The sequence below is a fragment of the Hypanus sabinus genome, chromosome 9 (genome assembly GCF_030144855.1).
Source record: "Hypanus sabinus isolate sHypSab1 chromosome 9, sHypSab1.hap1, whole genome shotgun sequence".
In the NCBI taxonomy this organism is placed as follows: Eukaryota; Metazoa; Chordata; class Chondrichthyes; order Myliobatiformes; family Dasyatidae; genus Hypanus; species Hypanus sabinus.
In genome coordinates this window covers 146084472-146111338 of record NC_082714.1, presented here as the reverse complement: position 1 = coordinate 146111338, position 26867 = coordinate 146084472, and the positions used below count along the sequence as shown (strand labels likewise).

The following is a 26867-nucleotide window of genomic DNA, read 5'->3' as shown; positions in this document are numbered from 1 at the left end:
AAGATACAGAAGGGGGGTATAGGGCGGCATGGTAGCATTTAGCACATTGCTTCACAATACCAGCATCCCAGGTTCAATTCCCACTGCTGCCTGTAAGGAGTTTGTATGTTCTTTCTGTAACCATGTAGGTTTCCTCCAGGTACTCCGGTTTCCTTGCAGTCCAAAACAGAAGTACTGTTTGGTACGTTAGTTAGGGTTAAATGGGGGGCTGCTTTGTGACATATCTGAAGGGCTGGAACGGCTTATTCCACGCTGTATTGCAATAAATAATTAAAAGATCCCTGAGGTATACTAATTTACATAGATAAGGTTATTAAACAGGCAAGGTTTTTATAATGAAAGGGAGTTCATATTGCAACCTAAACCATAGTTGGACCAGTCCAGAAGGAAGCAGCAGCACTGGAGAAGTTTAAAAAACATGTTGTCAGGACTAGCAAAAGATTGGCTGAGCTGGGAGTCCTTCTCTTTGGAGCAGTGGAGGGTGATGGGAAATCTAAATGATGCATAAAATTATGAGCAGCGCAGACAAGAATGAGAAGGACTTAGCTCCCTTTGCAGAGATCTCCATATCTAGGATCCATCCATAATGCAAGATATTCCAACGAGAGTTGAGTGGAAACTTTTTCAGCCTAAGAGCATTTGGAATCTGGATCCCTCCACATAAAAGGCAGCAGAAATAGATTAGCTAATGGGTTAGAAAAAGTTATTGGATGAGCATGTTGTATTGTGACCCTGGAATCCATTTTTTTGAAGGCAGGCGTATCAACTGTGGAAGTGTTTGCACTAGCTAAAAAAGGAACGTAGAAAAACTACTGTAAAAGAAATATGGACTCGTATCACCTCTGTTTCAACATTTAATTACGTGAATATTAAACAGCCAGACTGTAAAATGAATAAGATTCCAGTCCATTTTTGTGTATACTGGCTAATTAAACCTGCAACAAATACAATTAGGAAATGAAGCTTAGAGTTTCCAGTCCATTTACCCTCCTAACCGTGTCAGCTTGACCACACTCTGACCGGAAGTCTATTAGCAATGGGGGAATAATTCCTTTAAAACACAAGTTCTCAGCAGGATAAAGGATTCCTCCATAGCTGACAAAGTGAAGTTGAAGATAGCCTTCCATCAAAGAGTTGGCAGATAGGGTAGTGGGACTGGGTATTGGGCCTAGTTTAGAACCCTGGAAATGAGGGTCAAGAAATTTTAAAAGAAGTAAGCATGACCATAAGAAAAAATGACCATAAGACATAGGAGCAGAATTAGGCCATTCAACCATCGAGTCTTCTCCACCATTCCATCATGGCTGATCCCAGATACCAATCAACGCGATACACCTGTCTTCTCTCGGCATCCTTTGATGCCCTGACCGATCAGGAAACGATCAACTTCTACCTTAAATCCATGCACAGACTTAGGCTCCACCACAGTCTGTAGCAGAGCATTCCACAAATTCACTACTCTCTGGCTAAAACAATTCCACTTACTTCTGTTCTGAAGGATCACCCCTCAATTTTTGAGGCCGTGCCCTCCATAGGAATCATCCTCTCCACATCCACCCTATCTAGTCCTTTCAACATTCGGTAGGTTTCAATGAGATCCCTAAGTCCTAAGTATTAGAATGAGAGAGTGGCAATGACAGGCATAAAAATATATTAGAATAAAGATTTAATCTTTAAAATCTGATTCAATGTGAAGTCAAAGTCAAGCTTATTGTCATGTATGTCTGTGCACAGGTGTAATGAAATACTTCCAGCAGCTTCACAGGTACATTGCATCAAAGAATTGCATTGCAAGAAACCATAAATTGCATACAACTTAAAAAGAAAGAACGCAATTAAAAACAAAATCAAAGTCTACTTTAGCGCTAAGAGTTAAGACAGTTAGTTCAAGACTGAGATGGTTGAAGGGAATTAGCTGTCCTTGAACCTGGTAGTGTGGGGCTCGAGGATTCTGTACCTGCTGCCCAGTGAAGAAGATGGCATGGCCTGAATAGTAGGGCATGGCCTTCTCGAGACAGCGCTTCTTGTAATTGCTTCCAGTAGTGGGGAGCGATGTGCTCATGATATCATGGGTTGTTTCCATCACTCTCTGTAGCTTCTTGCATTCTCACGTATTCAAATTGCCATACCAGAACAAGATGCAACCAGTCAAGATACTTTCAAAAGTATATGTGTAGAGTTTTGTTAGAGTGTTCAGTAATAAGCTGAATCATCTCAACTTGCTAAGGAGATTCAGGCACGCCTTTTTTCTTGTTTGCATCTAAGCACTGTGCTCAGGACAGGTCACCTGATATGTTAATGCCCAGGCATTTAAAGCTGATGACTCTCTACATTGTCAATCCTCTAATAAAGACTGCTGGATGTTTGCCTTCCATCCCCTTCCCAGAAACTCTGGACTATTACCAATATTGAGCAAGAAGCTGTCACTCAAGCAGATGTCCTGTCTGACTCCTGGTGAGACCTGAATAAAATACCAAATATAGTTTACACTTTAGTGAATTGGAACTTGAATTCTGAATAGTTAATTTGGATTGAGTTGGAGGTTGACGAAAGCTTGTTTAAAAGGTGCTGACAAATAAAAGTTCATGAATCTCAAACTGAAGATTGGCCAGCTCTTCAGGATTTGTTGATTTTAAAATAAACTAAACATATTTCTGGGTGTCACTGCAGCCATTTGTTGTGACAACTCGGCTGGATGAAATCTGCTCAGTAATCATTCGTTCAGCAGGATTCACCCCACTCTGGTGAAAAGTTAAACCTGTTGCAGCATCTCAACTCAGCCCAGGATGTTGACTATCCCTTCCCCTCCACAGGTGCTTCTTGATCCGCTTCCTGCAGTTTATTTTTTGCTCCAAATTCCAACGTGCACTTCCCTGTCTGCAATCTTTTGTGTCTGTTTCAAGTAAACAAGTTTAAAACTTCTGTGCAGAAAAACATTTTGCCCAGAGTGTGTCAGAATTTCTGTGCTGAAAGCTTGAATCTGTGCTCTTTTGGCCACAATTTTTGGCATTTTTGGTTAGGCTGCAGCTGGAATATTTCCTTAAAATCTACTATATTCCATGGTTATGAGCCCCAGTTGTCTCTGTGCCAAGCACATGATTCACTGTAAACTTCTGCTATCTCCAATGGAATCCCACTATCAAGCACATCTATCCCTCCTATCCACTTTCTGCTTTCCACAGGGATGGTTGCCCATGCAGCTCCCTTGTCCATTCATCCCTTCTGATACTTACCCTTGCAAGCAGAACAAGTGCCACACCTGCCCCTACACCTCCTCCCTCACAACAGTTCAAGGCCCCATACAGTCCTTCCAGTTGAGGTGACCCTTCACCTGAGAGTCTGTTGGGATTATCCCGTGTGGTCTCCTGTAAATCGACGAGAGCTGACTTGGATTGGGAGACCGCTTCACGGATCACCTACTGTCCTTCTGCCAGGAAAACCAGGATCACCCGTTTCAATTCTACTGCTCATTCCATGGCCGCCCCTACGGCTGCAAAGATGCCGCACTTGGATTGGAGGAGCAACACCTTCTATTCCGTCTGGGTAACCTCCAACAGGATCCCATGAACATCGATTTCTCGAACTTCCAGTAATTGCCCTCCCCTTCACCATTCGCACAGTCCTGTTTCCCTCCCTCACCTTATCTCCTTACCTGCCTATCTCCCCCCTTCCCCTTCTTCCATGATCTTCTACCGTCTCCTATCAGATTCCCGCTTCTCCAGCCCTTTATCTCTTTCAACTATCAACTTCCCTGCTCTTCATCTGTCCTCCTCTCCTATCACCTACCACCTTGTACTACTTCTTCCCCTTCCTCCATCTCCTTGCTCTGACTTCTCGTATTTTTTCCCCAGTCCTGATGAAGGGGCTAGGCCTGAAACGTCGACTGTTTATCTCCTTCCATACATGACCTGCAAAGTTCCTCTAGCATTTTGTGTCTGTCGCTTCACGTTCATGAACTACAGTTCTAAATATTATTTGCTTACTTCTATTGTTTTGCTTTTATAAATGGATTCTATTGTGTTTCTTTGTTTCATGGTTGCCTGTAAGGAGACAAATCTCAAGATTGTATATTCTATACACCAAAGGGATTACAGATGCTGGAAATCTAGAGCAGTACACATGATGTACTGGAGGAGCTCAGCTAGTCAGGCAGCATCTGTGGATGGGAATGGAGAGTTGACATTTCAGCCCAAAATCTGTCGTCAAGACTACGTAACATATAAATACAATATACATATATTGTATATAATATACATATACAATATGTATATTGTATACATATTTCAATAATAAATGTACTTTGAACTATATTTTAACACCCTTTCAGTTCATGACTCCCCTTCTAATCCTTAAGATTTACTTGGTTAAATTTCTAAAATCATGGATTCCTAATCAGAATAAGTTTTGAGAACACCTAGTAATCTTCTTGTATCTTTTTGTTCAAACTATCAGACAACGGTATTACAGCTGATAACTGCATTCCATCACCAGCGCTGGCAGAGCCTGTGACATTGGAGTTCCTTAGCAAAGGAAAGAAATGGCTGCCTTAGATAGAGTGCAGCAAAGTTCATTCAGCTGATTCCTGAGTTGGAGAGCTGGCATTTTGCAACTAAGTGAGTTCAGTCAACAAGGTCATTATTTCCTAGCTTTTAGAAGAAGGAGATGTAATCTTAGAGAAACAAAATTCCTAAGAAATATTTTCCCCATTTGGGCATTAAGAAGCAAATAACAGAATAAGGCTTAGGACTAAAATGAGGAGTGAGATTCTGGACTTCTCCTCAATGTTCAGCTTTACTTCAGTTATGTAGGCCTTGATGATACCACACATTGAACATATTCAGGATAATGATTTTGATCTGTAAGTATATTTGTTGGAAAGAAAAATGCAGAGAAATCTCCTGGGTAATCTTCAAGTGACTGAATTTCAAAGTTCCAATTTTCTTGTCTAACACAAAAACAAGCACAAATCATTTTCATTTGGATTTTCTTCCCCTCTGTGTTCATTTGCCTATCTTTGTATAGACCGTATTTTACCCAACACCACTGTGAACTGAGTAGGGGGTCTTACACCAAGATCTCAATTCCAGAATACTCGTGAACTTGGTTGCTATGTTACAACTGCTTTCAGTCCTCCTTCTGCCTGCACAGAAATGTAATTATCGTTTCTTGGAATCAGTGAAATCATGAATCTTGTTTGTAAGAAAAAATGACTGTGAATCTTTCACTTGGCCCAGCAAGTTGCTCCCCTTCTTCCCTCTTTGTCTGTGGGACAAATTGTCCTGATGCCATAAGAAGAATAACACGGATCTCTATATTTTGATGAACCCATAAATCCACTTTATGAAAATAGAGCTATAATCCAAAAACTAGCTTCTGTGCTGTGTAGTTTGCAGTTAACACAAACCAAGCCCATTGCTAAGGAAAACAAAGGCTATCAAACAACTGGAATTTGGAAAGCAATTGAGAATCAGTACTTCCTTTAATCAGTTTCCTGTATCTGTTACTTTTAGGATCTTATAACTAATTCTTGATTTAGTGATTTCCTAGACTCAGAACTATTGTTTCATTGGTATAAGTACTGGCTGAGCATCAAAAACTACACTGTGAACTCTTTTGTTGTCCCCATCCTTTGCAACGACACTACAGTTAAAAATGCAATACATACTCTGCACCTGCTGCACCTAAAGAAGTGGCCACTGAGTATGTTCACAGGCTCCTGCTGCTGCAGCCCATCCACTTCAAGATTTGATGTGTTGTGCATTCTGAAATGCTCTTCCACATGCTACTGTTTAAACGCGTAGTTATCTGAGTTACTGTCACCTTCGTGTCAGCTTGAACCAGTCTGGCCCATTCTCCTCTGACCTCTCTCATTAACAATGCATATTCACCCACAGAACTGCCGCTCACTGTGTTTTTATGTTTTTTGCACCATTCTTTGTAAACTCTAGAAGCTATTGTACATGAAAATTCCAGGTGATCAGCAGGTTCTGAGACACTCAAACCACCCCATCTGATACCAAAAATCAGATGCATGATCTCTGCACTCTTTCTATAGTATCCACATTCTTCCTGTAGTGAGGTGACCAGAATGGAACACAGTACTCCAAATGGGGTTTGACCAAGATCTTATATAGCTGTAACATTATCTCACAACTCTTGAACTCAATCCCACAGTTGATGAATGCCAACCCACCATACACTTTCTTAACACAGTCAACCTGTGCAGCAGCTTTGAGTGTCCTATGGACACAGACCACAAGATCTTTCAGATCATCCACACTGCCAATAGTCTTACCATTTATATTATATTCTGTCTTCAAATTGGACCTACCAAAGTGAACCAATTAACTCTTATCTGGGTTGAACTCCGTCTGCCACTTCTCAGCCCAGTTCTGCACCCTATCAATATCCCGCTGTAACCTCTGGCAAAGTTCCAGACAATCCATAACACCTCCAATCTTTGTGATTTGTATAAATGACCTGGATGAAGAAGTAGAAGAGTGGTTTAGTAAGTTTCCTGTTAACACAAAGAGGAGGAGTCCCAGAAAACCCAGACCCCTGCAGAACACCACTGGTCACCGACCTCCATGCAGTATATGAACTATCTGCAACCACCCTTTGCCTTTTGTGGACAAGCCAAGGTCTGGATCCACAAAGCAAGGTCTCCTTGGATCTATGCCTCCTTACTTTCTGAATAAGCCTTGCATCTTATCAAATACTTTACTGAAATCCATATACACTACATCCACTGCTCTACCTTCATCAATGTGTTTTGTTACATCCTCAAAGAATTCAATCAGGCTCGTAAAGCGCAATCTGCCCTTGACAAAGCTATGCTGATTGCCCCTTTCTTGAACAAGGAACAACACTTGCCAACACTCCAATCCTCTAGTACTTTTCCTGTCCCTATTGATATTGCAAATGTCATTACTAGAGGCTCTGCAATCTCTCCCATGCTTCCCACAGTAGCTGGGGTATAGCTCGTCTGGTCCAGGCGACTTAACTAACTTAATGCTTTTCACAATCTCCAGCGCATCCTTTTTCTTAATGTCTAATATGCTCAAGTGTTTCAGTCCACTATAAGTCATCCCCACAATTTCCAAGGTCTTTTTCCTTGGTGAGTGCTGAAGCAAAGTATTTATTAAGTACCTCCGCTACCTCCTCCAACTCCATGCACATGTTTCCACTATCACACCTGATTGGTCCTATTCTCACACATTTGATCCTCTTCCTGTCCACATGCTTGTAGAATGTCCTGGGGTTTTCCTTAATCCAGTTCGCCAAGGCCTTCTCTTGGCCCCTTCTAGCTGTCCTAATTCCATTCTTGAGTTCCTTCCTGACAATATTATAATTTTCTAGAGTTCTAACCGTACCTAATTTCTTGAACCTTTCTTAAGCTTTTCTTTTCTTCTTAACTAGATTTTCCCCATCCTTTATACACTATAGTTCTTTTGCCCTACCATTCTTCCCCTGCCTCAATGGAACATACCTATGCAGAACGCCATACAAATGTTCCCTGAACATTTACCACATTTCTGCCATGTATTCCCCTGAGAACATCTGCTTCCAATTTATGCTCCCAAGATCCTGCCAAATAGAATCAAATCTCCCCCTACCTCAAATAAATGTTTTCCTAAATTGTCTGCTTTTATTCCTCTCCAGTGCTATGGTAAATGGAATAGATTTGTGATCACTATCTCCAAAATGCTCTCCCACTGAGAGATCTGACACCCGACCAGGTTCATTTCCCAATACCGGATCAAGTACAGCCTCTCCTCTAGTTGGCTTATCTACATATTGCATCAAGAAACCTTCCTGAACACACCTAACAAACTCCACCCCGTCTAAACCCCTTACACTAAGGAGATACCAGTCAATATTAGGAAAGTTAAAATCTCCCAACAAAACAACCCTGTTATTATTCCACCATTCTGGAATCTGCCTCCCTTGATGTCCTTGTTCCTACTGGGGGGGGGGGGGGGGGGGGGGGGAGTCTATGAAAAACATCCAGTAGAGTTATTGACCCCTTCCTGGTTCTGACTTCTACCCACACTGACTCATTACATAAGCCCCCCCCCAATGACTTCCTCCTTTTCAGCCGCCCTGATACTATCCCTGATTAGCAATGCCAACCCCTCACCTCTTTTCTCTACCTCCCTGTCCTTTTTCTAACATCTAAAGCCCAGTACATTCAGCAACCATTCCTGCCCCTGAGACATCTAATTCTCTGCAATGGCCACAACATCAAAGTTCCATGTATTGAACCATGCTCTGAGTTCATCCAGCTTGTTTATGATACTCTTTGCATTAAAATAGACACATCTCAAACTATCAGGCTGAATTCAACTTTGCTCTACCATCTACCTATCCTTCTTCACAAACTCCCTACTAGCTGTCTCTACTTGTGCACCAACCACCCCATCCTCTGCCTCTTCACTTTGGTTCCCCTCTGCAAATCTAGTTTAAACCCTCCACAATAGCATTAGCAAACCTCCCCGCCAGGATATTGGTCCCCCTCGGATTCAAGTATAACCCATCATTTTTATACAAATCACACCTGCCCCCGAAGAGGTCCCAATGATCCAGAAATCTGAATCCCTGCCACCTGCTCCAATCCTTCAGCTTCACATTTATCCGCCACCTCATTCTATTCTTATGCTCACTGTTGTGCGACCTCCTCCCTGTTTCCACCGATGACATTAGTACCAACATGTACCACGACCTCTGGCTGCTCACCTTCCCATTTCAGGATACTGTGGACGCGTTCAGAAACATCACAAGCCCTGGCACCTGGGAGACAAACTACCATCCATGTTTCTTTTTCAGGTCCACAGAATTGTTTATCTGCCCTCCAGACTATAGAGTCCCTTATTACTGCTGCCATCCTCTTCCGTTCCCTAACCTTCTGAATCACAGGGCTAGGCTCAGTGCCAGAGGCAGGCACGGCCACTGTTGATTTCCCCCAGGTAGGTCAACCCCCCCCCCCCAAAAGTTCTCAAACTGGAGTAATTATTTTTCAGGGGACATCCACAGGGGTGCTCTGTACAACCTGATGCCCCCTTCCCTCTCCTGACAGTCACCTACTTATCTGCTTCCTGTGGCCACGGTGTGACTACTTGCCTGTAACCCCTATCGATCACCTCTAACAAGCCGAAGGTCATCGAGCCGCGGCTCCAGTTCCCTAACTTGGTCCGTAAGAAGCTGCAGCTCGATGTATCGGGTGCAGATGTGGCCATCAGGGAGGCTGGAAGTCTCCGGGACATCCCACATCTGATACCCTGAGCAGAAAACTGGCCTTGCAGTCATACCCACCATTCTTAAATTGGAGAAAAAAAGAGATCTGAAAGTAACTTACCTCGCCTCGGCTGGTCCTCGCCAAAGCCCTACTTACTACTACCTTTGCTCATGCTCCTTCCAGGACCACTCCGCTGGCAGTGCCTCTCTTTTACCCCGGAACCTTCTCGGCAGCCTTGCACCATGACGAACCTCCGTGTCTGCACACTTCTCCTAATTGAATCATCACAGAACACTACAGTGCAGCACGGGCCCTCCAGCCCAGAACATTGTGCTGACCTTTTAATGTATTCTGAGATCAATCTAACCCTTCTCTCCTTTATAGCCCTTCAATTTTCAATAATCCATGTGCCTTTCTAAGAGTTTCGCAGGTGTCCCTAAATGCATCTGTCTCTACCACCACCCGTTCCACACACTCACCACTGTCTATGTAAGAAACAACTGCCTCTGACACCAGCTCTCTCATACTTCCCTCCAATCATCCTATGAAATCTCGGTCACTGCACTCAGCTCAGTGATAATATACACCTCCTACAACTATGAGGAAGATCAGGCAACACGATAGCATAGTGGTTAGCACGATGCTTTACAGTACAGGTGAAAAGGGTCCAGTTCCCGCCACAGCCTGTAAGGAGTTTGTACGTTCTCTCTAGGACTGCATGGGTTTCCTCCGCATGCTCCAGTTTCCTCCCGCAGTCCAAAATGTACCAATTGGTAGGTTAAATGGTCATTGGAAATTGTCCTCTCATTAGGTTTGGATTAAATCAGGGTATTGTCAGGTGGCACATCTCAAAGGGCCTATTTCACGTTATACCTCAACAAATAAATAAGTAGCTTTACTTTTACAGAACAAATAACTTGCAATGAACCATTCCTTCAGACAACCTGCAGCAATCCATTGCTGAGTTGGCACTGCTTGAGACATGCTTTTAAAATGTAATACACGATTTCATCCTTCCTTCAGAAGCAGAGATCAGTGACGGTGATCTCTGTTTTACTGTTTTCTCCCCCAGTGGATTGTATCCTGAACTCTTACACATCGAGTTCCTCTGAAATGTGGATCGGTGGTGCCCAGATGAGCAGCTGAGTACATAGTCTGCACATGAGTGCCACCCTGTGGAAGTTAAATAAGTGCTCCGGAGCAAAAGCTTTGCTTTTATCACCTATGGTACACCCTAGGCTGTTCTGGGACGTGTGATGTAACCTGAGATCAAACCAAAGTTATGCAAGTTAATCCATAATTGAGAGTCAGGAATTTTCACCCCCAGTTCCCAGCTCTCTCCAGGAGTGGTGCTTACTCCAACAACACTATACACAGTCTTATTTCAAAATGGGGGCATTAGTTTCCTAGCTAATTGTATCTTCAGTTTAAAACATTGATCCGAGTTAATTGTGCCTTTGGCATTAGACAGTTACTGTTCTAATCCAACAAGGACAGAAAAAGCCAGAAATACTCAAATCAGGTAATACACGTAAGAGAAAGAGGACAATTTTCTGCATCAAGCAGTAAGTTACCCATGATTGCTGGCACCATCTTGAAGAACAATTCAAAAACAGTTACCACTCCTCAACCATCAGGCTCTTGAACAAAAGAGGATAACTACTCTCATCTGTTGAGATCTTCCCACAACCAATGATCTCACCTTAAGTCTTTTTATTTCATGCTTTTGTTATTTATTGCTGTTTATTGATATTTGCATTTACACAGTTTGTTGTCTACTATTCTCTACTTGATCTTTCATTGCTCCTATTATAGTTACTATGCTACAGATTTGCTGAGAATGCCCACCGGAAAAAGCATCTCCGGATTGTATGAGGTGACATACATGTACTCTGATAATATAATTTACTTTGAACTTTAATATCTCAGGAGAGAAAGAAAGAGTAAACATTCAAAATCATTTAACATCCACGTTTTTCTAAGCCATAGGGTAACTTTTAACCTTCATCATGAACAGTTACTGCAGAAACAAAACCAATTCAATATAAGGAAACCATTGAGAGAATCATTACAAAATTGTGTTTATGTTATAAGTACTAATTTTACATTAATTTCCCATTATTTTTTTCTTCTAAACATTGCTATTCCATAATAAAATACAATATTATAAAATGTAGTTTAAAAAATAACATTTATATATGCTTAAAAGAGAAAAGATTTATGTACTAATAAATACAAGAGATTTTGTAGATGTTGGAAATCCAGACAACAAAATACTGGAGGGACTCAGCAGTTCAGGAAGCATCGCTGGTGAGGAATAAACAGTTGACATTTTGGGCCGAAACCACTTAGTCTCAGCCCCAAACAGAAATGCTTTATTCCCCTCTATTAGTGCTGCCTGACCTGCTGAATTCCTCCAGCATATTGTGTGTGTTACTGAAGATTTATGCACTTTGTGGTCTTGATGTTGGCATTGAGGTTCATGGTTGATGAGAACAGTATAATGTCTTGCTAAGTCCACAGCTAAACAGCTTTTTTTCTTTTGTAAATTAGAGTCCCAGCGTTATATGGCGATGAGGGTTTCGGAGGCTCATCAACTGAAGGATGGGAGTCAGAAGACTGCATTGGAGCCAGATTTTGGGAAGACATTAAGGGACCTACCCAGGTAGTGCACAATGTGGAACTGGCATTGTTTAATTGCCTCTGTTACCTACATCTTGGTAGACGCTGCTGTCTAAAACATAGATCCTTTTTGCAAAGATCCTGCTGTTTTTAAGCATTCTAAATCAAACACTGAGAGATGATTCCACATTACAAATGAGTACTGATAGCAATCATTTGAGAAAGTGCATGATTGTCACTATATTACTGAGGCTGTAGCTTGTGGATGGCCCCTGATTACAATTTTCCCTTTGACAGTTTTCCCTTTTTTTCCTCTTTTTTTTGTATAAAAATCCTTGTGTATATTCCAAACACAAGAAAATCTACAGACGCTGAAAATCCAAAGTAATGCACACAAAATGCTGGAGGAATTCAGCAGGCCAGGCAGCATCTATGGAAAAGAGGAAACAGTCGACATCTCAGACTGAGACCCTTCATCGGTCTTGAAGAGTTTCAGCTGAAAAATCGACTGTCTACTCTTTACCGTAAATGCTGCCTGGCCTGCTGAGTTTCTCCAGCATTTAGAACACAGAACGTAGATATCTACAGCACATTACCCTACCGCATAATCCTCTATTTTTCTAAGCTCCATGTACCTACCCAAGAGTCTCTAAAAAGACCCTATTGTATCTGTTGCTGGCAGTGCATTCCATGCACCCACCTCTCTGTGTGAAAAACTTACCTCTGACATCCCCTCTGTACCTACTTCCAAGCACTTTAAAACTGTGCCACCTTGTGTCAGCCATTTCAGCCTTGGGGAAAAAGTCTCTGGTTATCCACATGATCAATGTATCTCATCATCTTATACACCCCTATTGGGTCACCTCTCACCCTCTGTTGCCCCAAGGAAAAAAGGCCACATTCCCTCTATCTATCAACATTTTGTCTGTGTTCCTACGCATATATCCTTAGACACAATTTTGGGTTTAGTTGGTGGGTGGAAGTGAGTGGTTAATATACATGAAAACCACAATTCAATTGAATTATAATGAAAATAATCTCCACAAAGAAATCTGGGGATTTATCATGTGGATTTTGAAGTCCACAATATTTCTTCCAGGTTCTCTTTGGCTATGCTTTGTGTCTGGTGATTAAATCTTCATTTAATTCCATAAGGCATTTACACAATTAAGTAGAATTAGGCTATTCAGCCCATCGAGTCCACTCTGCCATTTGACCATGCCTGATTTACACTTAGTGGCCACTTTATTCCATACGATGCTTCTTACTGAAAATAACTATTCCACCAATCAAATGACAGCGACTCACTCAATACATAAAAGAATGCAGACGTGGTCAAGAGGTTCAGTTGTTCAGACCCAACATCAGAAGATGGAAGAAATGAGCTCTAAGTGACTTTGACCATGGAATGCTTGTTCCAAAGATGCCTGAAGATAGCAGCACAGGTGGAAAGCAGGGTGAAGAAGGCATGTGGGATGCTTGTCTTCATTAGCTGGTGAATAGTATATAAAACAGGAAGGTCTGGGTACAACTTTATAAAATCTTGTTTAAGCTACAGACTAGAATATTGTGTGCATTGGTGCTCATCACTCTATAGCAAGGACATGATTGCAAGGGAGAGGGTACAGAGGAGATTCACCGAGCTATTGCCTGGGACATAATCTTTCTTTATGAGGAGCAACTGGATAGGCTTTGTTTTCCTTGAAACAGAAGAGTCCAATAGAGGCATACAAAGTTATCAGATTCATAGTAAGAAACTTTCCACTATGGTGGTGGTGTCTAAGTCAAGGGGATGCAGGTTTAAGACAATGATTTAAGAGGTTTAAGGGGAATCTGAGGAAGAGCATTTCTCAACTTGAACGTGGTTGCCATCTAAACTGCACTGCCAAACTCATTAAGTCATCTAAGTTGCAAACAGACCCTTACCAACACCTCTCCCCTCTCCACCCTGATCACAATCCATTAATTACTAATCTTAACCATCCATCCTAGACTGTGCTTTGTCCCCAGCAGCTGATCATGAATCTCCTCCCCTCACCCTCCATGTCCCACCATACACATGCACCATATGCAAGTCCTGATGTTTCTCCCACAGCTTGTGCCTCTTTTGATGCAGAACTTTTCAATGACAAACCAACATGCATCCCCTTGCCCAAAAATCATTATAACCTGGTATCTTGAATACACTTCTTCTGTAATTCAGAATGTGTCAAAAAAAAAGCTCACGTTTCATGAAGATACGTCATCTGGGGTAAGTGACAGATGAGCCTGCCACCAGCAGTCACGGCCGATTCCACTTCAGCTGCTTTTCAAGATCCAAACATCTAATTCCTTGAGGCAACGTCATGCATTTGGATGTGTTTACCATGGATTGTCTTGGAAACTTCCTTCTAGACTAGCAGTTTTTATTTCTCTGTTATTTATTCCTACCAATATGTAAGAGACTAAAGAACATTCAACATTGTGAACAGAACAGCAACAACTTAATTAAATGTACTCCCTTTGCTGTTAGAAAGGCCCCCAGAGGAGTTCATTGGAAACCGGTCAAATATTTGAGGCCAGGCCAAAGTAGAGAAATTAATGCCTTATTCAAAGGGGGAGATTGAGGTGAGTCATCGAGGACAAGGAGGGAGACTGAGACATTTACAGTGGGAATTTTAGGGAGCTCAAAGGTTCATTTTTATTATCAAAAGTATGCATGCAGAATACAACTCTGAGATTTGTCTTTTCCAGATAGCCATAAAATACAGTTAAAAAAAGTAGTGAGTAGTTGGAAGAAAAAACATCAACCCCTGGCCACACAAAAAGAAAAAAAGAAACAAAAGCTCACAAGCCCCAAACATCCCAATCCCTCCCTCGCACAAAATCTAACTGATCGACCACACACAGCAAAAGCATTGAACCCCAAACCCCCAAGGAAAAAAGGGCAAGGAAAACAGAACTGAAGGAAGCCAATATGAACTACATTGAGTTTGAACTACAGTCCAAACCATAAATCTCAGAATTTCAACATCTCCAAGGTCATCAACTTGAATCCAGTGGCCTCTCTGAGGGAAGCCACTTGAACACAGCAGCCTCCACTGTTTCACAGTTACTAGGGAGTAAATTGAAGTCTGGTCTCTCAATTGTAAGCAGATGAGAAATGTAACCACTGTACCACTGGAATCTCTGGAATTCATTACCACAGACAGCTGTGGTAGTTAGATCTATTTGAAGCGGAGGTTGGTAGGTTCTTGATTAGTAAAGGTGTCAAAGGTTACAGCGGAGAAGGCTGGAGAATGGGCTTGAGAGGGATAATAAACCAGCCATGATGGAGCAGACTCGATACGCAGAATGGCCTAATTCTCCTATGTCTTAGGGTGTTATTACAGTGAATGGAAAAGGAGAATGAAAAGACTTAAGGAAGAATTTGACTGTCAATCTCCCCTTAAAACACAGGTTCATTAACAAACTTTTCTTTTTAAATGACAGGTCAGCATTGCTGTTGCTGAAGAATCCGACTTTCATCTTTCTCTGCCTGTCGGGAGCAACAGAGGCTACGCTGATCGCTGGCATGTCCACGTTTGGGCCCAAGTTCCTGGAATCCCAGTTTGGTCTGAGCGCTTCTCAAGGTGCAACCCTTTTCGGTAAGAAGGGAATTGATTACTTTGTTTTGTGTAAAAATTTTATTAATGGATTCCAGTGCAGGCAAAGAGTTTTGGAGTTTCTGTTTTTATTCCCATAAACAATTCAATTGGTTCTGAGTGAAAAGTTGTTTCATAAAACTGGCAAGTGAAAATGATCAGGATCAATCTCTGGTTTAATATCACCAACATATGTCATGAAATTTGTTCTTTGCAAGAGTACAATGCAATGCATAATAATAGAGGGAAAATAAAATTGTGCATTACCGTAAGTGTAAATATAATAGTTAAATAAGTAGTTCAAAACATTTTTTAAAAGTGGTGAGGTAGTGTTCATGGGATCCATTCAGAAATTGGATGGCAGTGGGGAAGGAGCTGTTCCGGACTCATTGAGTGTGTGCCCTCAGGCTTCTGTATCCCCTACCTGATGGTATCAATGAGAACAGTGCATGTCCTGGGTGATGGGAGTCCTTAACGATTGACACTGCCTTTTTGAGACACTGCACCTTAAAGGCATCCTGGACATTACTGTGGCTAGTGCCCATGATGGAGCTGACTGAGTTTACAACTCTGCAGCTGACTTCAGTCCTGTGCGGTAGCACCCCCATCCCAGAGAGTGATGCAGCCAGTTAGAATGCTTTCCAAGGTACATCTGTTGAAATTTGCAAGTGTTTTAGGCAAGAAACCATAAACAAGAAATCCTTAAATGTTTAATGAAATTTAGCCACTAAACTTAAAGGTGCATCAATATGTTGGGTCCAGGTTAGATTCTCAGAGATAATAACACCCAGGAATGATGATAATAGTTAACCATACACCAGCCAACAAAGACTAATGGAAATTCACCCTTTGTTACATGTGTTGGATGCGCTATATAGTCATATGTACATGCTAGGGTTTGATTCCAAAATTTCTGAAATGAAACACAATCTGCCTTCACTATTTATTGTGCATTTAGAACAAGTGACTGATAATGAATTTCTACTGCATACCCTTCTATAAAGGTAGGTAAGTATTTTATTCATTCTGCTGTTGGAGGATATAAGGACACTCCAGCTTCCAGTTTAGCAGCGAAGACATAAAGCATAGGAGCAGAACTAGTCCAATCAGTACATTGAGTCTGCTATGCTATTCCATCATGGCTGATTTATTATCCCTCTCAACTCCATTCTCCTCTCTTTTTCCCATAACCTCTGACACCCTGACTAATCAAGAGCCTATCATATGCTTTATGGTTTTTTCTCTCTAACACCTACCCTAGAGGCTGGTATATGTCTGGGGGAAAAGGAGATCCAGCCATTCACCAGCCCCACCTCCCGTACACGCAGGTGCTGTGAGAATCAAGTTTATGCCGCGTGCACACACAATATCAAACTCACACCAAATACCGTTATGGAATACACTTTAAGGTTTTACTAAAACTAAAAGAGTACCATGCAATACAATATATATGAAGGAAAAAAAATAAAGTAAAAGCGCCAACTTATGAAAGTTCAGTCAGTTTAGTGCACATCGTTGGAGCTCAACCATCGAACCATTCGACCCCTCGTCACTTTCCTCTGACCTCCACGTCCTTGCACCTGGGACCACCCCGGTGGTTGATCGAGCAGTGCGGTGCACGTCCACCTTCCTCGGCGTCTTCTTCCTGACTCCCCTGAAAAGACCGAGAAAACCCCCAAGCTCCCAGCCTCACAAGACAAAATAACATTCAACAAATGAATACAATCCCGATATCAGCAAGTCTAAAGCTAAACAACTGCAAGAGAAAGCACTTATCATACAAAGAAGCATTCCTACTCTTAACAAAACAAAGAAGCCATTTTGATTAACGTACACAGTACATTGTACATCTCCATAAATGTAATACTTTTCACCTTACATCTAGGTGTGCTTACTCTACATTAATCTTGGAAGCATCCTTGTAGAAATTTTTTTATTTGTCACTGTGACTTAATTCCAGCAAATATGTATGAGAGCAAAGAATGCTCAACATTATGTACACAGCAAGAACAACTTAACTAAGTGTACTACCTTTGCCATAGAAAGATTTTCTCTTCCAAATCTTCCAGTATTTGACCCTTCTCCTCAGTTTTTCATTGACTCCGTTGTGTTTCATTGTATTTAGTGTGAATGCCTGCAGGGATGGGATTGTGGCATAGTCGGGCAGCACTGCAGTGTAGTGGTTAGTGCAATGCTTTACAGTGCAGGCAACCGGTGTTCAATTCCCGCTGCTGCCTGTAAGGAGTTTGTATGTTCTCCTCATGACCATGACCATGTGCTCCGGTTTCTTCCCACTATCCAAATACATACAGGTTGGTAGGTTAGTTGGTCATTGTAAATTTTCCAACAATTAGGCTAGGATTAAATTGGGGGATTACTACTGGAAGGACCTATTCTTCACTGTATCTCAATAAATAAATAAAATTAATCTCAAGGTAATATAAGGCAGTACGTATGTAGTTTAATAATAAATTGCTCAGTGCTGTTATAATTGTAGACCAATCTCCAATCTCCCACAGTTTTAGACCTCACAATCTACCTTGTTATGATCTTGCATCTTATTTACCTGCACTACACCTTTTCTGTGGAATTCCACTATTGTTTTATCTTGTTCTGTCTCAGTAATCTGATCTGTAAGCAAGACATTGTTTTCACTGTATCTCGGTACATGTGACAATAATAAACCAATTCCAATTTCATTTGTTCCTGTTTTCCCAGAACCCCTCCAACCAGGCTTCTGCCTCAGTACTGAAACAACAGTTGTTACAGTCACTACTGATCTCCTGTGGTGTCCCACAAGATTTTATCTTTGTTCCATTTCTCATGCACACAATGCATTTCAGTGACATCACCCAAATATCAGGTGTCAGCTTCTGCATCCACACTGTCATAGCCTGCTCTACCTCCGCAATCTCTGAATTGTTTGCTGCTTGTCTGACGTGCAATACAGAAAAGACAAAATATACATTCAATTTAATATTGGGATGACCAATACTGCTATCAACAGACCACATCAGAAACTCCATTTTCTGAACACCCATTCCATTCCTTACAATGGTAACCCTCTGAATTGCATTCTTCAAAACTTCAGAGTGAACTTTAATTCCCCAGATGACAATCATACCATAGATTCTTTCCAGCAGTGAAATGGCTGGTTTCTGTACAAAGCTGCCCCACCTCATGCTCAGAAACAGCTATCCTTGTCTCTGTTGCTTCACAGCCTAAAATTTACATAATAGCACGTAAGACCATAAGACATAGGAGCAGAATTAGGCCATTTGGCACAGTAAGTCTGCCCTGCCATTTGACCATAACTGATCCATTTCCCTCTCAACCCTATTCTCCTGCCTTCTTCATGTAAGCTTTTACTTCCTGACCTATCAGCCTCCACTTTAAATACACTCGATGACCTGGCCTCCACAGCCACCTCTAGCAATGAATGCCACAGATTCACTACTCTCTGGCTAAAAAAAAATTCCTCCTACCTCCGTTCTAAAAGGTCGCTCCTCTATTCTGAGATGTGCACTCCGGTCCTAGACTCCCTCACTATAGGAAACATCCTCTCTACGTTCACTCTGTCTAGGCCTTTCAACATTCAATGGATTTCAATGAGGTTCTCCACTCCCCCCCCCCCCCCACCACCCACCATTCTTCTAAATTCAAGTGAGTACAAGCTCAGAGCCATCTAATGCTCTTCATATGATAAGCCTTTCAATCCCAGAATCATCCAGTCGTCCAGGTTCTACCACCATGAACTCGAGCTCATCCTAAGCTATCCCGCCCAACCCCTCACTTGCACTGTTCTTACTTCTTGGTGTTTGTTTTTTCCAAGCTGAGTAATGCCTCAGTTTTAAAATGCTGGAATTTTCTGAAGTGCATTCATTCAGTTCAGAAAATTAAAGATCTCTAATCTTTTGGTTAAAGCTTTGCACATGTACGTCAAAACATCAAAACATACAGTGAAATGCATTGATTTGCATCATCAGTAACCAACACGGTCCAAGATGTGGTGGGGGCAGCCCACAAGTGTCACTATGCTCCCCGCGCCAACATAACTTGCCTACAATTTACTAACTCTAGTCTGTACAGCATTGGAATGTGGGGGGAAACCAAAGTACCTGGAGGAAACCCATGTGGTCATAGAGGGAATGTACAAATTCTTAACAGAGAACGGTGGTATTTGAACCCCAATCTTTCAGTTTGGAGTCGCAACACTAACGCAGATTAATTTAGTAGAATTTTTCCCCAAGTCCAAAGCCAATTTGCAATATTACTGATGATTAGATTTGAAAGTGAAATGCCCAGTAAGTGTCATAATTTATGGGTATAGAGGTTCATCCAAAGGGAAAACTCTAGTCTATACCTTGGTAATAAATTTGCTTGGCTATCGGATGCCAGGCAGCTTGACTAAAATGTACAAAGCCTTTGCACTAACAACCATCATAACTTTAAGATATGAGGGCAAGCCACAAGTGTCGCCACAAATTTCGGAGCCACAAAAGCATGCCCATAATGATCGTCAGATACATACAGAACATGACGAGCGGCAAAACAGTAACAGCAGAACAGGTCCCTTTCCTGCCTCCCACCCACCCACGGACTGTCTCCAGCCCAAGGACGGAACTGGCATCTGGGCCTCTAGTCTCCAGCTTCCAGGCTTCAGCCATTGGGCTTTTATTTCCAGACATCTGATTGACCTCCAGGCTTCATTCTGAGGTATTGGCCCCCAGACTAGCTGATGACAGGACCCCAAATTCCAAGCTTTAACTTCAAGCTCGCCGACTCACCAGCCCACGTGCCTACAAGTACAAAATATTTGATTATTTTTATTTTTTCAATAATGACGTATTATTCTAGTTGTCAATGACACATTGGTCAAGTGCCAGGAGGAGAGCATATGGTTTCCTCTGATTGTAAAGAGTTATGGGCTCCTAATCTACAACAGAGAGTTGAATGCAAAATAACTATCAAGGTAGTCATGAAGAAGTGCTGCTGCATCCAACGAGATGTTCAGCAAAGTCACCTGTTTCCTTTCTGGGGTAGGTGTAAAAGATTTCATCTTGCTGTCTCAGAAAGAGCAAGAAAATTAGATCCTTTGGTACATAGACAAACATTTACCTGTTAACAATCTAAATGTGTTTATTATTGTCATATGTAGTGAGGTACAGTAAAATAACATTATTGAGCATGTCCTCCAGACAGATCACTTCATCCTATCAGTCCGTACAAACTTTGCGTGTGCCAAGGTACCATAGCAATTAGCATAACGGTGCAAGCTGTAAGATTGGGATTTAAATTCCCACTGCTGACTGTAAGAAGTGTATGTTCTTCCTATGACTTCATGGGTTTCCTCTAGTGCTCTGTTTTCTTCTCACATTGCAATAGGACGCATGGGGTAGCATTAGTGAGGGTATGTTACACTGGCACCGGAAGCCTGATGACACTTATGGGCTGCCTGGCACAATCCTTGCTGATGTGATTCAATGCCAACAACGCACTTCACTGTATGTTTCAATGTACATGTGACAAATAAAGCTGATATTTCTTTTCTCTAAAAGTAGTGGTGATGTAGTCAACATCACCTTAGTTTATGTGAGACCCAGTGTTACATAATGCTGCAAAGATATTTCTCAAATTAACCTTGTTATCATTGCTATAACTACAAACTCTTGAATGTATACTCTGTTTTCCTCAATTCCAGGGTACATTGTGGTACCAGCTGGTGGAGGTGGTACATTCCTTGGTGGTTTTATCGTGAATAAATTAAAACTCCGTTGTGCGGGAATCATTAAGTTGTGCATCCTTTGGACATTCTTGAGCTTGTTAGCTATCTTCATTGTCTGCATTAACTGCCCCAACATACCAATGGCTGGGCTCACTTCAACATTCAATGACAGGTATGAGCATAAAATCAACACAAATTTAATTTCTACTTCAACTGTAATAAGCATACCTCTCTTTTTTTAATAGGTTAACTATTGTAATCAGTGCTTAACAATGTCTAGGAATGTAACAGAGAGAGAATGGTAATCGAGATTCTAACATGTAGGGAATCTACAGAAACATGATGCCTTCGTCTTTGCTTTTGATTAATTGTATTATCCATTAGAATTATGAAGGGTATAGACAGAGTAAATGTAAGCAGGCTTTTTTCCACTGAGGTTGGGGGAGACTACAACTGGACATTATAAGTTAAGATTGAAAGGTGATAAGTTAAGGGGAACACGAGAGGAAACTTCTTCACTCAGAGAGTGGTGAGAGTGTGGACCGTGTTGCCAGCACAAGTGGTGGATGCAATTTCGATTTCAATGTTCAAGAGAAGTTGGGATAGGTACATGGATGGCGAGGGTATGAGGAGCTATGGTCTCGGTGCAAGTCAATGGGACTAGGCGATGGCACAAGTTTGATGGAATATCTCTGTGCTATAGTTTTCTATAACTCTATGATGCTACCATTGCCTTTGTCTTCTGTTTTATCTATCATTGGCTTTATTTTTTATATACATTCTATATATTTTCATTCGATGTTTAATATAATGAAAAGCTTCCCAATAATTTAACTGATCAATACCAGTAGGCAGTTTTCTGTGGCTGAACTTTTGTGGAATAATTGCAATCTAATGACGATGTTGGCCTCCACGTAAATTTAAAGGAGTGCAATAAAATCACCTTTAAAGATTGGACCTGGAAGACTTATTTGACACCTTAGTGATGTGATCATCTAAAAACATTGCTCATTGACACAGAGGCATGTTTATTCAACAGTTCTTATGATGCTCCAATCAATTTGACGGCAAGTTGCAATATTGGCTGTAACTGTCCAATGGATTTGTACAATCCAGTTTGCGGAGCGGACGGTTTAATGTACTACTCACCATGTCATGCTGGCTGCCTAGAATTCAATTCAACGTTGCCATCAGATGGCAGAAAGGTAATCTTTTAACATCTGAATTTGCATTTTTATTAGTGGTCAAACTTGAAAGGGACTGGGAATGATGTGAAGTTGTGCGCACCCAAAAGAGTTTCATTGATCCTGTTTACAGTTACTATTCTATATATTTACTGAGTATGCCCGCAGGGAAAAGAATCTCAGGGTTGTATGTGGTGAAATGAATGTACTCTGATAACAAATTTGAAATTGATCTGCTGTCTTCGAAAATTGCTAAAACAGGGACATTTTTCTATACTTGTGCAACTGATAAATGCATATATCTAATAAAATTAGCCTTGGTAACATATAACTTTTTTTAATTTATGTTCATACTTTAAGAAGCATGAAGCCATGGAATGGCAAAACATAGGATAGTACAAAATAATGGAGAAATTGTTTCTGACATTTTAAATTAGTAAACCTAAATATATGTAAAGGCTGGGGTATCTTAAACCCAAGAAAAGAGTTTTCCTACATGTACCACTCTCACTGTAGGCTAATAATGAGTTAGCTATTACTGTGAATACAGACTAACAGCAACATAGCAACATGGGAATAATGTTGAAATAGCCATTTCCAATAAATATGTCTCGGGTGGTTATGATTCAGGCAAACACAAAACACAAAAGTTTGAATGTTTCTTCTAAGGAAAAGTAATACTGACACACCCATGCAAATTTACCATTCGCCAGGAAGCGATTATTTAGCTCACACCAGTATAAACTTAGATCAAAATTGAATTGACAAAATATTTTAAACAAAATAATTCTATCCAATACAAAATAAAGAAAAGTCCCATCACAGTCTATAGTGTGCAGACAATCATTGTTGCATAATCAGTTCAGTTTGCTTCACTTTGTTTACTTTTGGTACCAAAATGGTTTTGCGTAGAATAACCAGTCTAAATAAAAAGAAGATCCATGCATCATCCAAGGAAAAAGGCATTGACTTTTCTCTAATTCCATGTGCTAGCTGAGAAACTAAGTTAACTCCACATTCTCCTTGAGACCATCATCTGAAGGAGGATTTTCTGACATCTATCTCTGTCCTTCCAAATTTGGGTCTGTGAGCATTTCATCGTGTTCTTCTGCTATAATTGTTGCCCATTTCAATTCTCCATCTTTCTCCTTCTTTCTCGAAAACCTCTTCGATCCCATACATGCTTCAGAAAAATGGCTCCCATTCTTTTCCTGTGTTCTCACTAGAATTGCTACCCCTGTTGGCCAAAATGTTAACAGGACAAATCATATTGTCCAGTTACAATGAACCTAATTCAATTAACTGGATTATTATTTTAAACAGAAAAAAATGAAATAATCTATTTTATAACATAATTAAATACTTTTTATATATAGATTTGCCTTTTAAGAAAATTTGCAGAAAATAAAATGCCCAACAGCATAACAGTATTAATAAAGCATGGTCTTAAACCAATGTATTACATATAACTGAAGTCCGCAAAAGAAGGAACAGTTTATTTGAAGAGCAATTTATGGTATTTGTAGTACATATAACTTGTAGGTTTAATGAATTAATTGATTAGATTTAATGAATGAACAGCTATTCTGAACTAAACTTGAAATATAAACTGAGTATGTTGGAAACATTCAGCAAGTTATGAAAGGAGAAACAGTTATTGCTTGAGGTTGTATTGTAATTAATACCTGTCTGGCCACACCCGACTGCTGACTGCTCCTGTGGCTCCTCCCACAGACCCCTGTATAAAGGCGATTGGGGCACTGCTCCTCCCTCAGTCTCCAAGATGTCGTGCTCCCTTTTTGCTGTTAATAAAAGCCTATCATTCACTTCCAGTCTCCGAGAGTTATTGCTGGTGCATCAAGTTGTAACAGGAAAAGTTGTAAATGAAATGGCTTAAGTTGTGGGTGGGAGAGGAAAGGGTGCATATTCACCAATGATCAAATTGAATTGCAAAGAGGCTGAATTGGTTGAAAGCCCAACAACTGTCAAGTCAAGTTTATTGTCATTTAACTATATACATGTATATAACACATATAATCATCTCATGTATATAGAAATGAGACAACCGGGGTGTAGAGCGTAATAGTTTTCAAAACACACAGAACACACAATAACGGATGAAATACACATAAATTTCAAACTAAAGTACCTTAACTTTAAATACTAGAGATAAAGAGCAGACAGTTTCTGGGGTATGATGGTGTTGAATGCTGAACTGAAGTTTATATACAGCATTCTGGCATAGGAGACTCCATTTTCCAGTTAACACAGAACAGTATGGAGGGCGGAGGCTATTGCATTATCAGCGGATCGATTTGAACGATAAGCAAACTGGAAAGGATCCAGTGTAGCTGGGAGAAAGGCTTTAATGTGCTCCGTGACCAGCCACTCAAAGCATTTCATAATGTTTGATATTAATGCCACTGGACGATAGTCATTTAGGCAGGTTACTATTGCCGCCTTCAGCACTGAAATGATGGTTGCCTCCTTGAAAACCAAATGGACGTTGGATGTTCCAGAGAGATGTTGAATATATCCATCAGCACCTCTGTCAGCTGGACTGCGCAGTCTTTCAGAACCTGATTTGGTATATTATCGAGCCCCACAGCTTTGCATAGGTTGACCCTGGCCAGGGTCTTCCTTACCTCAGCTTCGTCCAGATGAAATGACTGCTCCCCTGGTGGGGGACAGGTGCTTTCCTCGTCAGCACTTTGGTCTGCAGATCAAGCCAGGCTTAGAAGTCATTCAGCCTCTCATGGAGTGAAGCGTCCTGGTCTCTAACATACAGAATTGACTTGGAGTCTGTAATCCTCTGAATTCCCTACCACATGCACCTTGTGATTCTGTTTCAGTTGCAGAGAGGCTGAATTGGTTGAAAGGCCAATAATTACCTCTGCTTAGGGTCTAATTAGGGGAAGATAATTTACTAGCCAAAGTTTGAAAACTCTTTGTTCATCTGATTTATTTTAATTTCACCCAAAACCTATTCAGCATCAAAATACTATTATCATTCCCATCATTGCATATATTATATGAAGCAGGAGAGAAAAAGCTAAGTAGCATTAATTACAAGCAGTTGGAAGGAAAACTATTGACCTCTTAGAACTAAAGTAAAGTTTTAAAGCCCATTCTAACATTCTACGTTGTTTGATATACTGTATCAAGATGAATGTGAATGGGATGGAAATAATATATAATAGTGAAATATATATGAAACATCATTATCTTATGTCACTGTCGTTTATGGAGTATTCTTCACTGTTTTAAAGTGTTTCATTGAATTTGAAAATAAGCTTAATGAACCAATATATTATAAAAATAACTGAATGTAACTAGATCATCTAATCTCGCTTTCTCCCATACTATCAAAACTTATTTTTAAATGCACAGATGTTTAGAATAAGACCATAAAACCACTTAACACATAGGCATGGATTTAAGCCATATGACCCATCAAGTCTGATTCGCCATTCGACTGTGGCTGATTTATTATCCCTCTCAATCCCATCCTCCTGCTATCTCTTCATAACCTTTGACACCCTTACTAATTAAGAACCTACCAAGCCTGCTCTTTATGTTTACTCAGTGGCTTGGCCTCCACAGCTATCAATGGCAATAAATGCTGCAGATTCATCAGGCTCTGGCTCAAAAAATTCCTCCACATCTCAGTTTGAAAGGGACGTCCTTCTATTTTGAGACTGTGCCCTCTGGTCCTAGACTCTGCCACTGTTGAAAACTTCCTCCCCACATCTACTCTGTTTAGGCCTTTCAATATTCAGTAGGTTGCAATGAGATCCCCACTCATATTTCTCAACTTCTGCAAGTACAGGCCCAGAGCTATCATGAGCTACTTATACATTAACACGTTCATTCTCAGGATATTCTCATAAACTTCCTCTGAGCCCTCTCAAATGCCAGCATACCATTTCTTACATATGCTGCCCAAACTACTCACAACACTACAAATGTGGTGTGACTAATGTCTTATAAATTCTCAGAATTATATCTTTGCTTTTATATTCTATTCCTCTTGAAATTAATGCTAACATTGCATTTGCCTTCCTTACCACTAATCGGCAAGTTAATCTTTAGGGAATCCTGCACTAAGACCCACAAGTTCCTTTGTCCCTCCAATTTTTGAATTTGCTCCCCATTTGGAAAATAAATAATCTATACTTTTATTGCTTCTACCAATGTGCATGACCATACACTTCCCTACATTGTTTTCCATCTGCCACTTTTTTGCCCATTCTTTTAACCTGTCGAGGTCCTTCTGAATACTTCCTGCTTCCTCAAAGCTACCTACCTATCCACCTGTCCTTGTGTCATCTGTAAAATTGGCTACAAAACCATCAATTCTGTCATCCAGACCAATAACGTACTGTACAATTTAGACCCTGCGGAACGCCACTTTTCTTCCATTACTCAAACTGGAAAACCATTCCAAGTTTGGGAATTGTGTAGTAAAGGTATTTTTC

General features: G+C 40.9%; 1 protein-coding gene across 8 annotated transcripts in view; it reads left to right on the top strand.

Moving 5' to 3' along the window:
• The window catches only part of slco4a1 (solute carrier organic anion transporter family, member 4A1), a 210291-nt gene that overhangs the window by 169169 nt on the left and 14255 nt on the right, over positions 1-26867 (top strand). For all 8 annotated transcript variants that reach the window (XM_059980750.1, XM_059980755.1, XM_059980756.1 and 5 more), the window contains 4 exons: positions 11789-11900; positions 15329-15483; positions 21182-21377; positions 22245-22410. In XM_059980750.1, the coding sequence (XP_059836733.1) occupies positions 11789-11900; positions 15329-15483; positions 21182-21377; positions 22245-22410 (629 nt within the window). The remainder of the gene's footprint in view (positions 1-11788; positions 11901-15328; positions 15484-21181; positions 21378-22244; positions 22411-26867) is intronic.